The following is a 15,141-nucleotide window of genomic DNA, read 5'->3' on the forward strand; positions in this document are numbered from 1 at the left end:
TTTATAATCTTTAGATTATCTTATGAGATAAAAAATCCCTTTAATTTCCATAAATTTGGGATTTTTTTATGAGGAAAAAAAAACCCTTAATTTCCATAATTTTTAGATTATTTTATGAGGTAAAAAATCCCTTTAATTTGCATAAATTTGGGTTGTGGGGTTTTTTTTGAGGAAAAAATCCAATTAAATTCGATAAATCTGGGAATTTTTTTGAGGGAAAAAATCCAATTAAATTCCATGAATTTGGGAATTTTTCTGAGGGCACCGAGCGGGAATTTGGGCACGGGCGGGACCTGAGGGGGACAAAAATGGCGGGAAAACGACAGCGACGACCCCGAGGAACGGGATCGATCCCAGGAGAGGAACAGGGACGATCCCATTAAAAAAAAACCGAGAAACGATCCCAAAAACCGATCCCCAAAAAATTATCCCAAAAAAAACCCCCCCCAAAACCCCTCAGGGCTCCCAAATCCCTCCCTGAGGGCTCCGCGCTCACCTCGACTTTCCCGCCTCAGCGCCGCCGGAAGTGCGCCATCACCGCGTTCCGTACACCAACATGGCGGCGCGCTCCCCGCTTCACCCTCGCCGTTCCTCCCGGCAGCCCGCGCGGTTCCGTACGGCAGCATGGCGGCGGTGCTGGTGCAGTACGTGGTGCTCCGCGGGGATCTGGCGCGGCCTCCCCGCTCGTGGCCGCTCGGTGCCGTGGTGGCTCAGGGCTGCCACGCCGCGCTGGCCGCCGTGCACGGTTACCGGGAGCATCCCGACACCGGCGCGTACCTGCAGCAGGGCGCCGCCATGACAACCGTGGTGCTGGAGGTAGCGGCGGCGGCGCGGGGCATGATGGGAGCGCCGCGCTGAGGGGGGGGGGAACGACAGCGGCCGCCATCTTGGGGGGGGCGGCGGAAAATCGGATTTTTGGGGAAAATCGCGATTGTTTTTGGAGAAAATCGGGATTTTTTTTAAAAATAGGAATTTTTTGGGAAAATCAGGATTTTTCGGGGGGGTGTTCCGGAGTTGAGGGAGGTGGGAATGGTCATTTTAGGGAGGTCAGAGGGGATTTTTGGCGCGCTGAGAGGAGCCCGCGGAGGAGCCGCAATTGCTGGGGAAATTAATTTGGATTTTGGGAATAATTCCCAAAATGCGGAATAATTCCCGATGGAATGGTGAATAATCCCTCATGGAATTACCAGCGCAGTGCCTAAACCCCAAAATTCCCGAAAATATTTCAAATCCGTGCGGATTTAGAGCGACAAAACTCAATTTGGAGTTTGGATTCCCAAAGGTTTTTCCTACCTTAAAAATTCCCTTAAAAAAAAAAAAAAATCGCTGTTTCTACGTTTTAATTTTATAAATCTTCTCTTTTAGGGAGAATTTGGGGATTTTGGAGGGCATTTTAGGGAATTTTGGAAGAAATTCCAGAAATTTGAGGGGATCTGGGGGAAGAATTGGGAAATTGTGGCATTTTAGGAGAAATTTGGGGGAGAATTTGGAAATTTTGGTGATTTTAGGGGGGGGGATTTCGGAATTTTCGGGAGGAATTTGAGGATTTGGGGGAGAATTTGTGGATTTTGGGGGGGATTTGGGAATTTTGGGAAAAATTGGAGATTTTTTTTGGAGGATTTGGGGATTTTGGGGGAGATTTTAGGGAATTTGGGAAAAAATTCCAGAATTTTGAGGGGATTTGGGGGAGGAATTGGGAAATTGGGGGAAAATTGTAAAATTCTAGGAGGAATTTGGGAATTTGGGGGAGCATTTGGGGATTTTGGGAGGATTTTGGAAAGATTTTGGTGATTTTTTCGGAGAATTTGGAAATTTTGGGGATCATTGGGGGAATTTCGGGAAGATTTCTTGGGAATTTTTGGGAATTCGGGGGTTTGGAGGGAGAATTGGGAATTTTGAGGGGAAATTGGGGATTTGGGGGGATTTTCAGTGGGAATTTTGGGAGAAATTTGGAGAGTTTGAGGAGATTTTGGGGAAATTTTGGAGGATTTCGGGAAGAAATTTGGGAATTTTGGGCGGAATTTGATTTTCAGGAGGAATTTGGGGAGAGAGTCAAAAAGAGGTGGAAATTAGCAATGTGAGGGGAAAAAAAAAATATTAAATTGCGGTGTGGGATGGGAGGATGGGATTGGAATTTGGGATGAGTTCCTGATTTGTTTTTAATTTATTTTTAATTGATTTTGGTTTTTAGGCTCCGGATGAGGATTCCCTGCTGGATTTGGCGAAGTCGCTGGAGGAAAAAGGCGTGGATCACAAGATTTGGGTGGAAAATCCCGAGGGAATTCCCACCTGCCTGGCGCTCCGCCCGTACCCCAAAAACCTGGTGCAGCCTCACCTCAGGAATTTCAAACTCCTCAAATGAATTTGGATTTTTTTTCCAGGTTTTTGGGGGTTTTTTTAACCTATAAAACCTGGGTTTTTGGTTGGTTTTTTTTTTGGGATTGAATTCTGTGCGGATGTGGTGGGAATAATGTGGATTTAAAGTGGTTTTAACGCTGGAAGTGTTTTGGTTTTGGTTTGTCTGAGGGGAAAAAAGGGGAAAAAATGAGGAAAGTTGGGGGAAAGTTGGAGAAAAATGATGAAAATTGGAGGGGAATGGAGAAAAAGGAGGAAAATTGGGGGGGAAAGGGGGAATGTTGGGGAAAAATGATGGAAATTGGGGCAAAATGGAGAAAAAAGGGAAATTGGGGAGAAAATAAGGAAAATTGGGGAGAAAAGGGGGGAAAATTGGGGCAAAATGGAGAAAAAAGGAAAATTGAGGAGAAAAGGGAGGAAAAGTGTAAAAAAGGAGGAAATTGGGGGAAATGAAGAAAATTTCAGGCAAAATGGGGAGAAAAAGGAAAATTTGGGTAAAGTGGGAAAATTGGGGGGAAATGAGGAAAAAGGGGAAAAGAAGGAAAATTGGGGGGTATGGAGAAAAAAGAGGAAAATTGGGGGAAAGGAGGAAAATTTGGGGCAAAATGGAGAAAAAAGAGGAAAATGGGGTAAAAAATGAGGACAATTTGGGGCAAAACTGGGAACAATAAGAGGAAAATTTGGGAAAATTAGGAAAATTTGGGGGAAAATGGGGGAAAGGGGAACATTGGGGGAAAATTGGGGAGAAAAATTGGGGAGAAAAGAGGAAAATTGAGGGAAATTAGGAAAATTGGGGGGAAATGGAGAAAAATACGGAGAAAGGAGGAAAATTGGGGGAAATGGGGAAAAAAGGTGGAAAATTGGAGGGGAAAATGAGGAAAATTTGGGGCAAAATGGAGAAAAATAAATATTGGGAAGAGAAAGGAAAATTGGGAAAAACTAAAATTGGGTAAAAAGGAGGAAAATTTGGGAAAAGGAAGGGAAAAGGAGGAAAATTGGGGGGGAATTAGAGAAAAAAGGAAAATTTGGGGCAAAATGGAGAAAAAATAGGAAAATTGGTGAGAAAAAGGAGGAAAATTGGGGGAAAACGGGGAAAATTTAGGGCAGAATTGGGGGCAAAATGGAGAAAAAAGGAAAATTGGGAAAAATGTGTAAAAATATGAGGAAAAGGGGCAAAAATGGGGAAACCAGGGAGGAAAATGGGGGGAAAATTAAGGAAAAGATGAAAAAATGAGAGGAAGGGGGAAAAAAGGGGGGGAAAGGAGGAAAAGAATAAAAAAGGGAAAAAAGGGGAAAAAAGGAAGAAAAAATGAAAATAACCAACAAAATTTTGTCTGGAAAATTCTGAATTTTCCCTTTTTTTCCCCAAAATTTTTTAAGAAAAAAGAACAAAACCCAAAAATTCCTTGAAAATTCCACTTAAAAATTCAATTCTCCATTTTTTTCCCAAATTCTTCCTCTGCCCACCCCAAATTCCCCCAAAACCACCAAAATTTTGGCTGCAAATTCTGAGTTTTCCCTTTTTCCACTCATTTTCCCCTAAAATTGTTCAGGATAAAAGAACAAAACACCAAAATGCCTTAAAAATTCCACTTAAAAATTCAATTTTCTATTTTTTCCCCAAATTCTTCCTCTTCCCACCCCCAAATCCACCAAGATTTTGGCTGAAAATTCTGAATTTTCCCTTTTTTGACTCATTTTCCCCAAATTTTTTAGAATAAAAGAACAAAACCCTGAAATTCCTTAAAAATTCCACTTAAAAATTAAATTTTCCATTTCCCCCCAAATTCTTCCTCTTCCCACCCCCAAATTCAACAAAATTTTGGCTGAAAATTCTGAATTTTCCCCTTTTTTCCCCATTTCCCCCCAGATTTTTTAGCACAAAAGAACCAAACCCTGAAATTCCTTGAAATTTCACTTTAAAATAAAATTTTCCATTTTCCCCCCCAAATTCTTCTTTTTCCCACCCCCAAATCCACCAAAATTTTGGCTGAAAATCTGAAAATTCTGAATTTTCCCTTTTTTTGGCCATTTTTCCCCATTTTCCCCCCAAATTTTTTTAGGGTAAAAGAACCAAACCCTGAAATTCCTTAAAAATCCATTAAAAATTCCACTTGAAAATAAAAATTTTCCATTTTCCCCCCAAATTCTTCCCACCCCCAAACTCCCCCAAATTCTCCCAAAATTTTGCTTTCAAATTCTGAATTTTCCTTTTTTTTTTTCTATTTTTCCTCATTTTCCCCCACCAAAAAAAAAATAATAAAAAAAAAAACTTTTTCCTGACAAACAATTCCATTATTATTCTTTTATTATTATTATTAATAATTAATAATTAACTCTTAATTATCATTTTTAAATATTCCGAGCTACTCCAGCTGTTAAACACAATCCAAGCAGAAAAAAAAGAACAATTTTATTTTTTTTTTCTTTCCTTTTTTTTTCCATTTTTTCCCTCACAAAAAACCCCAAAATTTTATCTACAAGAGCCCCTCCCCCCTCCCTTTTTACCCTAAAAATTATTGCGAATTTTCCCGGTTTTTTTTTTACTTTTTTCTCATTTTTTCCTCATTTTTTCCCTCTTTTCTTGCACTGTACACGAGGTTTTCCCTCCTCAACCTCCGGAATTCCGGCGGGACGGGAAAAGCCCCAAAAAACACGGAAAAAACGGCGCAAAATATTCTTTTTTTTTTTTTTGCTTTTTTTTCTTTTTTTGGCTTTTTTTGGGTGCTTTTCCCTCTTTTTTTTTTGGAAAAAAAAATGACAAATTCCACGTTTTTTTCGCTAGAAAAAGCTGATTGTACGCACGAGCCCAGGGGAAAAGGGGGAAATCGGGAATTTCGGCGGGAGCGACGAAAAATTGGGATTTTCCTGCAGAATTCTGGGGTTTTTGGGGGTTTGTTGAGATTTTTGGGGGTTTTTTTGGGGTTTTTTTTTGTGGTTTCTTTGGGTGGGTTTTGGGATTTTTTGGGGGTTTTTTTTGGGGGTTTTTTGGGATTTTTGGGGGTTTTTTTGGGATTTTTTTAGGGGTTTTTTGTGGGGTTTTTTTGGGATTTTTGGGGTTTTTTTGGGGGGGATTTTGGGGATTTTTTTGGTTTTTTGGTTGGTGGGGTTTTTTGGGTTTTTTGTGTATTTTGGGTTTTTTCCCCGTTTTTGGGGTTTTTTCCCCATTTTTGGGGGTTTTTTTTGGGTTTTTTTTCCCATTTTTTGGTTTTTTTTCCCCATTTTTGGGATTTTTTGGGGGTTTTTTTGGGGGGATTTTGGGGATTTTTTTGGTTGGTGGTTTTTTTTTGGTTTTTTTTTTTGGGGTTTTCGTGTATTTTGGGTTTTTTCCCCGTTTTTGGGTTTTTTTTTCCCATTTTTGGGGTTTTTTTGGGTTTTTTTCCCGATTTTTGGGGTTTTTTGGGGTTTTTTGTTGCCCCGTGTCAGATCCAGCTGAGACCGAGCCTCCTCCTCCTTTTTCTTCTCATTTTCCTCTTTTTTTGGGGGGTTTTCTGGGAATTCTTGGAGTTGGGAATGGGAATTTAAAAATTGGGATGGGCCTGGAGGAGTTGGTGGGAAAAATGGGGAAAATGGGAGGAAAAAAGGGGAAAAATGGGAGGAAAAAGGGGAAAAATAGGAGGAAAAATGGGAGGAAAAAAGGGGAAAAATGGGAGGAAAAAGGGGGAAAAATAGGAGAAAAAAGGGGAAAAATAGGAGGAAAAAAGGGGAAAAATGGAGGGAAAAATGGGAGGAAAAAAAGAGGGAAAATGGGAGGAAAAAGGGGGAAAATGGGAGGAAAAAGAGGGAAAAATAGGAGGAAAAAGGGGAAAAATGGGAGTAAAAAAGGGGAAAAATGGGAGGAAAAAAAGAGGGAAAATGGGAAAAATGGGGAAAGAAAAATGGGGGGTGAATGGTGGAAAAAAGGGAGGAAAAATGAGGAAAAAATGGGGAAATGGAGAAAAAAGGGAAAAAAAGTAGGGGGGAAAGGGAGGGAAATGGGAGGAGAAATTGGGGAAAAAATTGGAAATAAAGGGAAAAAAGGGGGAAATGGGGAAAAAGGGGGGAAATGGGGAAAAAGGGGGGAAGTGGGAAAATGGGAAAAAATGGGGAAAATGGGAAAAAATGGGGGTAAAAATCCTCAAATCACATTTTTCCCAAAAATCCCTGGGGTCACTCGGTAGAATTTCGGGATCATTTTCTCTCTGTTTTCCCGCAGGAATTTGGGAATTTCGGGATCATTTTCTCTCTGTTTTCCCGCAGGAATTTGGGAATTTCGGGATCATTTTCTCTCTGTTTTCCCGCAGGAATTTGGGAATTTCGGGATCATTTTCTCTCTGTTTTCCCGCAGGAATTTGGGAATTTCTGGGTCATTTTCTCTCTGTTTTCCCGCAGGAATTTGGGAATTTCTGGGTCATTTTCTCTCTGTTTTCCCGCAGGAATTCGGGAATTTCTGGGTCATTTTCTCTCTCTTTTCCCGCAGGAATTTGGGAATTTCGGGATCATTTTCTCTCTGTTTTCCCGCAGGAATTTGGGAATTTCTGGGTCATTTTCTCTCTGTTTTCCCGCAGGAATTTGGGAATTTCGGGATCATTTTCTCTCTGTTTTCCCGCAGGAATTTGGGAATTTCTGGGTCATTTTCTCTCTGTTTTCCCGCAGGAATTTGGGAATTTCGGGATCATTTTCTCTCTGTTTTCCCGCAGGAATTTGGGAATTTCGGGATCATTTTCTCTCTGTTTTCCCGCAGGACTTCGGGATTTTGGGATTTTGGGAATTTGGGAATTCCGGTCACTCGGTGAGCAGCTGCTGCAGGAGGCTGCGGGCGGGCGCGGGATTCGGGATTTGGGAATTCGGGATTTTGGGAATTTGGGATTTTGGGAATTTGGGATTTTGGGAATTCGGGAATTCCGGTCACTCGGTGAGCAGCTGCTGCAGGAGGCTCCGGGCGGGTGCGGGGTTCGGGATTTTGGGATTTTGGGAATCTGGGAATTTGGGATTTTGGGAATTTGGGAATTCCGGTCACTCGGTGAGCAGCTGCTGCAGGAGGCTCCGGGCGGGTGCAGGGTTCGGGATTTTGGGATTTTGGGAATCTGGGAATTTGGGATTTTGGGAATTTGGGAATTCCGGTCACTCGGTGAGCAGCTGCTGCAGGAGGCTGCGGGCGAGTGCGGGATTCGGAATTTGGGGATTCGGGAATTTGGGATTTTGGGAATCCGGGAATTCCGGTCACTCGGTGAGCAGCTGCTGCAGGAGGCTCCAGGCGAGTGCGGGATTGGGGATTTGGGAATTCGGGAATTCGGGAATTTGGGAATTTGGGATTTTGGGAATTCGGGAATTCCGGTCACTCGGTGAGCAGCTGCTGCAGGAGGCTCCAGGCGAGTGCGGGATTGGGGATTTGGGAATTCGGGAATTCGGGAATTTGGGAATTTGGGATTTTGGGAATTTGGGAATTTGGGAATTCCGGTCACTCGGTGAGCAGCTGCTGCAGGAGGCTGCGGGCGGGCGCGGGGTTCGGGATTTGGGAATTCGGGATTTTGGGACTTTGGGATTTTGGGAATTTGGGATTTTGGGAATTTGGGAATTGCGGTCACTCGGTGAGCAGCTGCTGCAGGAGGCTGCGGGCGGGCGCGGGATTCGGGATTTTGGGATTTTGGGAATTTGGGATTTTGGGAATTTGGGATTTTGGGAATTCGGGAATTCCGGTCACTCGGTGAGCAGCTGCTGCAGGAGGCTGCGGGCGGGCGCGGGATTTGGGATTTGGGAATTCGGGATTTTGGGAATTTGGGAATCCGGGAATCCGGGAATTCCGGTCACTCGGTGAGCAGCTGCTGCAGGAGGCTGCGGGCGGGCGCAGGATTCGGGATTTGGGAATTCGGGATTTTGGGACTTTGGGATTTTGGGAATTTGGGATTTTGGGAATTTGGGAATTCCGGTCACTCGGTGAGCAGCTGCTGCAGGAGGCTGCGGGCGGGCGCAGGATTCGGGATTTGGGAATTCGGGATTTTGGGACTTTGGGATTTTGGGAATTTGGGATTTTGGGAATTTGGGAATTCCGGTCACTCGGTGAGCAGCTGCTGCAGGAGGCTCTGGGCGGGTGCGGGATTCGGGATTTGGGAATTCGGGATTTTGGGAATTCGGGAATTTGGGAATTCCGGTCACTCGGTGAGCAGCTGCTGCAGGAGGCTCCGGGCGAGTGCGGGATTCGGGATTTGGGAATTCGGGATTTTGGGAATCCGGGAATTTGGGAATTTGGGAATCCAGGAATTCGGGATTTTGGGAATTTGGGATTTTGGGAATTTGGGAATCCGGGAATTCCGGTCACTCGGTGAGCAGCTGCTGCAGGAGGCTCCAGGCGAGTGCAGGATTCGGGATTTGGGAATTCGGGATTTTGGGGATTCGGGATTTTGGGAATCCGGGAATTTGGGAATCCGGGAATTCGGGAATTTGGGAATTTGGGAATCCGGGAATTCGGGATTTTGGGAATTTGGGATTTGGGAATTTGGGAATCCGGGAATTTGGGAATTGCGGTCACTCGGTGAGCAGCTGCTGCAGGAGGCTGCGGGCGGGCGCGGGGTTGGGGATTTGGGAATTCGGGATTTTGGGATTTTGGGATTTTGGGAATTTGGGAGTTTGGGAATTTGGGAATTGCGGTCACTCGGTGAGCAGCTGCTGCAGGAGGCTGCGGGCGGGCGCGGGGTTGGGGATTTGGGAATTCGGGATTTTGGGATTTTGGGATTTTGGGAATTTGGGAGTTTGGGAATTTGGGAATTGCGGTCACTCGGTGAGCAGCTGCTGCAGGAGGCTGCGGGCGGGCGCGGGGTTCGGGATTTGGGAATTCGGGATTTTGGCGGCGGGCGGCGCCGGCGGCAGGAACGCGTCGCCCACGACGTTGACGGTGCACTGCACGTCCGCAAACACCTGCACCTGCTGCACCTGGAAAGGGAAACGGGGGGAAAAACGGGGAGAAAAACGGGAAAAACGGGTTAGAAACGGGGAAACGGGGAAAATGGGGGAAACAGGAAAACGGGGAAATGGGGAAAACGGGTTAGAAACGGGGAAACGGGAAAACGGGGAAAACGGGAAATGGGGAAATGGGTTAGAAACGGGGAAACGGGTTAGAAATGGGGAAAATGGGGAAAACAGGAAAACAGGAAAACGGGGAAAACGGGTTAGAAACGGGGAAAACGGGAAATGGGGAAATGGGTTAGAAACGGGGAAACGGGTTAGAAATGGGGAAAATGGGGAAAACAGGAAAACAGGAAAACGGGGAAAATGGGTTAGAAACGGGGAAACGGGAAAACGGGGAAATGGGGGAAACAGGAAAACAGGAAAAATGGGGGAAACGGGTTAGAAACGGGGGAAACGGGAAAACGGGGGAAATGGGTTAGAAACAGGGAAAATGGAAAACGGGGAAAACGGGTTAGAAACAGGGAAACGGGTTAGAAACAGGGAAAATGGGGGAAACAGGAAAACGGGAAAAGGGGGAAACGGGGAAAACGGGTTAGAAACGGGGAAACAGGAAAACGGGGAAAATGGGTTAGAAACAGGGAAAACGGGGGAAACAGGAAAACGGGGAAAACGGGAAATGGGGGAAATGGGTTAGAAACAGGGAAAATGGAAAACGGGGAAAACGGGTTAGAAACAGGGAAAATGGGGGAAACAGGAAAACGGGGAAACGGGGAAAACGGGTTAGAAACGGGGAAACAGGAAAACGGGGAAAATGGGTTAGAAACAGGGAAAACGGGGGAAACAGGAAAACGGGAAAACGGGGAAAATGGGTTAGAAACAGGGAAAACGGGGGAAACAGGAAAACAGGGAAACGGGGAAAACGGGAAATGGGGGAAATGGGTTAGAAACAGGAAAACGGGTTAGAAACAGGGAAAATGGGGGAAACAGGAAAACGGGGAAAACGGGTTAGAAACGGGGAAAACGGGAAATGGGGAAAAACGGGGAAATGGGGAAATGGGGGAAACGGGAAAACGGGTTAGAAACAGGGAAAACGGGAAATGGGGAAAAACGGGGAAATGGGGAAATGGGGAAAACAGGTTGGAAACGGGGAAAACGGGGGAAAATGGGGGAAACAGGGAAACGGGGAAAACAGGGAAATGGGGAAAAACAGGGAAATGGGGAAACGGGTTAGAAACGGGGAAAACAGGGAAGGGAAAGGGGAAAATGGGGGAAACGGGGAAAACGGGTTAGAAATGGGGAAAATGGGGAAGAACGGGAAAACGGGTTAGAAATGGGGGAAACGGGGAAGGGAAAGGGAAAATGGGGAGAAAAGGGTGAAAAAAGGGAAAAAAAGGGGGAAAAATGAAAGAAAAATGAAAGAAAAAGGGGAAAAAACCAGGGGAAAAAAGGGAAAAATTAGGAAGAAAATGGAAAAAAAAGGAAAATAGGAAGAAAAAGGAAAAAAAAGGGAAATTAAGGAAAAAGGGAAAAAAGGGAAAGAAAAGGGGGGAAAAGGGAAAGAAAAGGGAAAAAAAGGGGAGAAAAATGAAAGAAAAAGGAAGAAAAGGGGAAAATGGAAAAAAGGGATAAAATAGGAAGAAAAAGGAAAAAAGGGATAAAAAGGGAAAAAAAGGGAAAAATAGGAAGAAAAATGGAAGAAAAAGGGGAAAAAAGGGAGAAAAAGGGGGAAAAAAGGAAAAAAAGGAATAAAAAGGGAGAAAAAGGGGAAAAAAGGGGAAAATAGGGGAAAAAAGAAAAAAAAAACGGGGAAAAGGAAGAAAAGGGAAAAAATAGGAAGAAAATGGAAGAAAAAGGGGAAAATAGGAAAAAAAATAGGAAAAAAAAGGGAAAAAAAGAGAAAAAGGAAAAAAGGAAGAAAAAAAATAAAGGGAAAAAGGGGGAAAAAAAAGGGAAAAAGGGGGAAAAAAAGGGAAAAAGGGGGAAAAAAGGGGGAAAATGGAAAAAAAAAAAAAGGAAAACAAGGGGAAAAAAGGGAATAAAGGAAAAATGGGGGAAAAAAGGGGAATAAAATATAAATAAATAAATAATTAAATTAATAAAACCCCTGGTGTGACCTTGGTGACCTCAAATCCAATGGGTGTCACCCAAAGGTGCCACCCAACCCTGGTGTGACCCTGGTGACCTTAAATCCAATGGGTGTCACCCACTGGGTGCCACCCAACCCTGGTGTGACCCTGGTGACCTCGAATCCAATGGGTGCCACCCAAAGGTGCCACCCAACCCTGGTGTGACCCTGGTGACCTCAAATCCAATGGGTGTCACCCAAAGGTGCCACCCAACCCTGGTGTGACCCTGGTGACCTCAAATCCAATGGGTGTCACCCAAAGGTGCCACCCAACCCTGGTGTGACCCTGGTGACCTCAAATCCAATGGGTGTCACCCAACCCTGGTGTGACCTTGGTGACCTCAACCTCAATGGTGTCACCCAATGGGTGTCACCCAACATTGGTGTGACCTTGGTGACCTCAACCTCAATGGTGTCACCCACTGGGTGCCACCCAACGCTGGTGTGACCTTGGTGACCTCAAATCCAATGGGTGTCACCCAATGGGTGCCACCCAAGCCTGGTGGCACCTTGGTGACCTCGAATCCAATGGGTGCCACCCAAAGGTGCCACCCAACGCTGGTGTGACCTTGGTGTCCTCAACCTCAAAGGTGCCACCCAACCCTGGTGTGACCTTGGTGACCTCAAATCCAATGGGTGCCACCCATTGGTTGCCACCCAACCCTGGTGTGACCCTGGTGACCTCGAATCCAATGGGTGTCACCCACTGGGTGCCACCCAACCCTGGTGGCACCTTGGTGACCTCGAATCCAATGGGTGTCACCCACTGGGTGCCACCCAACCCTGGTGTGACCTTGGTGACCTCGAATCCAATGGGTGCCACCCAATGGGTGCCACCCAACCCTGGTGTGACCCTGGTGGCTCCAACCCCAGGAGATGTCACCCCCTGGTGCCACCCAACCCTGGTGACCTCCCGGCAGAACCTCCCACCCCACCCAATCCGGCTTTTCCCGGATTTTTATGGAATGTCCCGGTGCCGAAGCTGCTGAGATGTTGGAGATGATGTTGGAGATGTTTGGGAATGTTGGAGATGTTGGGAATGTTGGGAATGTTGGAGATGTTTGGGAATGTTTGGGAATGTTGGAGATGTTTGGGAATGTTTGGGAATGTTGGGAATGTTGGAGATGTTTGGGAATGTTTGGGAATGTTGGAGATGTTTGGGAATGTTTGGGAATGTTGGGAATGTTGGAGATGTTTGGGAATGTTGGGAATGTTGGAGATGTTTGGGAATGTTTGGGAATGTTGGAGATGTTTGGGAATGTTGGGAATGTTGGAGATGTTGGAGATGTTTGGGAATGTTTGGGAATGTTGGAGATGTTGGAGATGTTTGGGAATGTTTGGGAATGTTGGAGATGTTGGAGATGTTTGGGAATGTTTGGGAATGTTGGAGATGTTGGAGATGTTTGGGAATGTTTGGGAATGTTGGAGATGTTTGGGAATGTTGGAGATGTTGGAGATGTTTGGGAATGTTTGGGAATGTTGGAGATGTTGGAGATGTTTGGGAATGTTTGGGAATGTTGGAGATGTTGGAGATGTTTGGGAATGTTTGGGAATGTTGGAGATGTTGGGAACGTTGGGAATGTTGGAGATGTTGGGAATGTTTGGGAATGTTGGAGATGTTGGGAATGTTTGGAATGTTGGGAATGTTTGGGAATGTTGGAGATGTTTGGGAATGTTTGGGAATGTTGGAGATGTTGGGAATGTTGGAGATGTTGGGAATGTTGGAGATGTTGGGAATGCTGGGAATGTTGGGAATGCTGGGAATGTTGGGAATGTTGGGAATGTTGGGAATGTTTGGGAATGTTGGAGATGTTGGAGATGTTGGAGATGTTTGGGAATGTTTGGGAATGTTGGGAATGTTGGAGATGTTGGAGATGTTTGGGAATGTTGGGAATGTTGGGAATGTTGGGAATGTTGGGAATGTTGGGAATGTTGGGAATGTTTGGGAATGTTGGAGATGTTGGAGATGTTGGAGATGTTTGGGAATGTTTGGGAATGTTGGGAATGTTGGAGATGTTGGAGATGTTTGGGAATGTTGGGAATGTTGGGAATGTTGGGAATGTTGGAGATGCTGGGAATGTTGGGAATGTTGGGAATGTTGGGAATGTTGGGAATGTTGGAGATGCTGGGAATGTTGGGAATGTTGGAGGACCAGAACTGACCTGGGCGCCCTCGGGCTCGGCCTTGAGCAGCTCCCCCGGGCCCAGCTGGGGACAGAAGAGCCCCGGAGCGCCGAGAGCCGGGTCCGGCACCTGCGGAGAGACGGGATTCGGGATTCGGGATCCGGGAGTCGGGATTCAGGATTCGGGATCCGGGATGGGAGCCGGGAGCCGGGATTCGGGAGCCGGGATACGGGATGGGATCCGGGATTCGGGATTCGGGATGGGAGCCGGGAGCCGGGATTCGGGATTCAGGATTCGGGATGGGAGCCGGGATTCGGGATCCGGGATGGGAGCGGGATCCGGGATTCGGGATCCGGGATTCGGGAGCCGGGATTCGGGAGTCGGGATCCGGGAGCCGGGATCCGGGATGGGAGCCGGGATCCGGGATGGGAGCCGGGATCCGGGATGGGAGCCGGGATCCGGGATCCGGGATGGGAGCCGGGATCCGGGATGGGAGCCGGGATTCAGGAGCCGGGATTCGGGATGGGAGCCGGGATTCGGGATCCGGGATTCGGGATTCGGGATGGGAGCGGGATTCGGGATGGGATTCGGGATTCGGGATGGGAGCGGGATTCGGGATGGGAGCGGGATTCGGGATGGGATTCGGGATTCGGGATCCGGGATTCGGGATTCGGGATGGGAGCGGGATTCGGGATGGGAGCGGGATTCGGGATGGGAGCGGGATTCGGGATGGGATTCGGGATTCGGGATCCGGGATTCGGGATTCAGGATTCGGGATTTGGGATGGGAGCGGGATTCAGGATGGGAGCCGGGATTCGGGATGGACACCCCGGATTCGGGATGGGATTCGGGATTCGGGTTGGGATCCGGGATTCGGGATGGACACCCCGGATTCGGGATGGGAGCGGGATTCGGGATGGGATTCGGGATTCGGGATGGGAGCGGGATTCGGGATGGGATTCGGGATTCGGGATGGGAGCGGGATTCGGGATCCAGGATGGGAGCCGGGATGGACACCCCGGATTCGGGATGGGATTCGGGATTCGGGATGGGAGCGGGATTCGGGATCCGGGATGGGAGCCGGGATGGACACCCCGGATTCGGGATGGGAGCCGGGATTCGGGATGGAGATCCCGGATTTGGGATGGACACCCCGGATTTGGAATGAAGATCCTGGATTTGGTGGGACTTGGAATTTGGGATCTCCCAATTTTTGGGATTTTTGATGGGATTTTGGGACTCAGGATCTCTCAATTTGTGGGATTTTTGGTGGGATTTGGGATCCAAGTTTGGTGGGATTTTGGGATTTGGAATCTCCCAATTTTTGGGATTTTTGGTGGGATTTTGGGATTTGGAATTTCCCGATTTTCAGGATTTATGGTGGGATTTGGGATCCAAGTTTAATGGGATTTTGGGATTCAGGACCTCCCTATTTTGGGATTTTGGATCTCCCGATTTTTGGGATTTTTGGTGGGATTTTGGGATTTGGGATCTCCCTTTTTTTTTTGATTTTTGGTGGGATTTTGGGATTCAGGCTCTCCTGATTTTTGGTGGGATTTGGGATCTGAGTTTGGTGGGATTTTGGGATTCGGAATATCCAGATTTTCGGGATTTTTGGTGGGATTTGGGATCTGAGTTTGGTGGGATTTTGGG

The 15,141-nt window shown here is 46.6% G+C and overlaps 2 protein-coding genes across 2 annotated transcripts in view; one reads left to right on the top strand and one right to left on the bottom strand.

Moving 5' to 3' along the window:
• The first annotated feature begins 613 nt into the window (after positions 1–613).
• PTRHD1 (peptidyl-tRNA hydrolase domain containing 1) lies at positions 614–2,496 on the top strand. Its single transcript, XM_021543170.3, has 2 exons — positions 614–816; positions 2,192–2,496. The coding sequence occupies exons 1-2, from the start codon at positions 625–627 to the stop codon at positions 2,360–2,362; spliced, it is 363 nt and encodes a 120-aa protein (XP_021398845.1). The 5' UTR covers positions 614–624; the 3' UTR covers positions 2,363–2,496.
• A 5,503-nt stretch (positions 2,497–7,999) lies between these two features.
• The window catches only part of NCOA1 (nuclear receptor coactivator 1), a 64,468-nt gene continuing 57,326 nt past the window's right edge, over positions 8,000–15,141 (bottom strand). The window contains exons 21-22 of the mRNA XM_077781777.1: positions 13,528–13,617; positions 8,000–9,264 (exon numbers count right to left, since the gene is read on the bottom strand). Coding sequence (XP_077637903.1) covers positions 9,106–9,264; positions 13,528–13,617 — 249 coding nt within the window. The 3' untranslated portion in view covers positions 8,000–9,105. The remainder of the gene's footprint in view (positions 9,265–13,527; positions 13,618–15,141) is intronic.

This window comes from Lonchura striata, chromosome 3 (genome assembly GCF_046129695.1).
Source record: "Lonchura striata isolate bLonStr1 chromosome 3, bLonStr1.mat, whole genome shotgun sequence".
Lineage (NCBI taxonomy): Eukaryota > Metazoa > Chordata > Aves > Passeriformes > Estrildidae > Lonchura > Lonchura striata.

What these genes read in the sequence shown, in the direction of transcription:
- PTRHD1 (XM_021543170.3), top strand. Translation starts at nt 625, where the DNA reads ATGGCGGCGGTGCTGGTGCAGTACGTGGTGCTCCGCGGGGATCTGGCG. An exon ending in TGACAACCGTGGTGCTGGAG is followed by an intron (nt 817 to 2,191) that starts GTAGCGGCGGCG and finishes TTTGGTTTTTAG; the next exon opens with GCTCCGGATGAGGATTCCCT.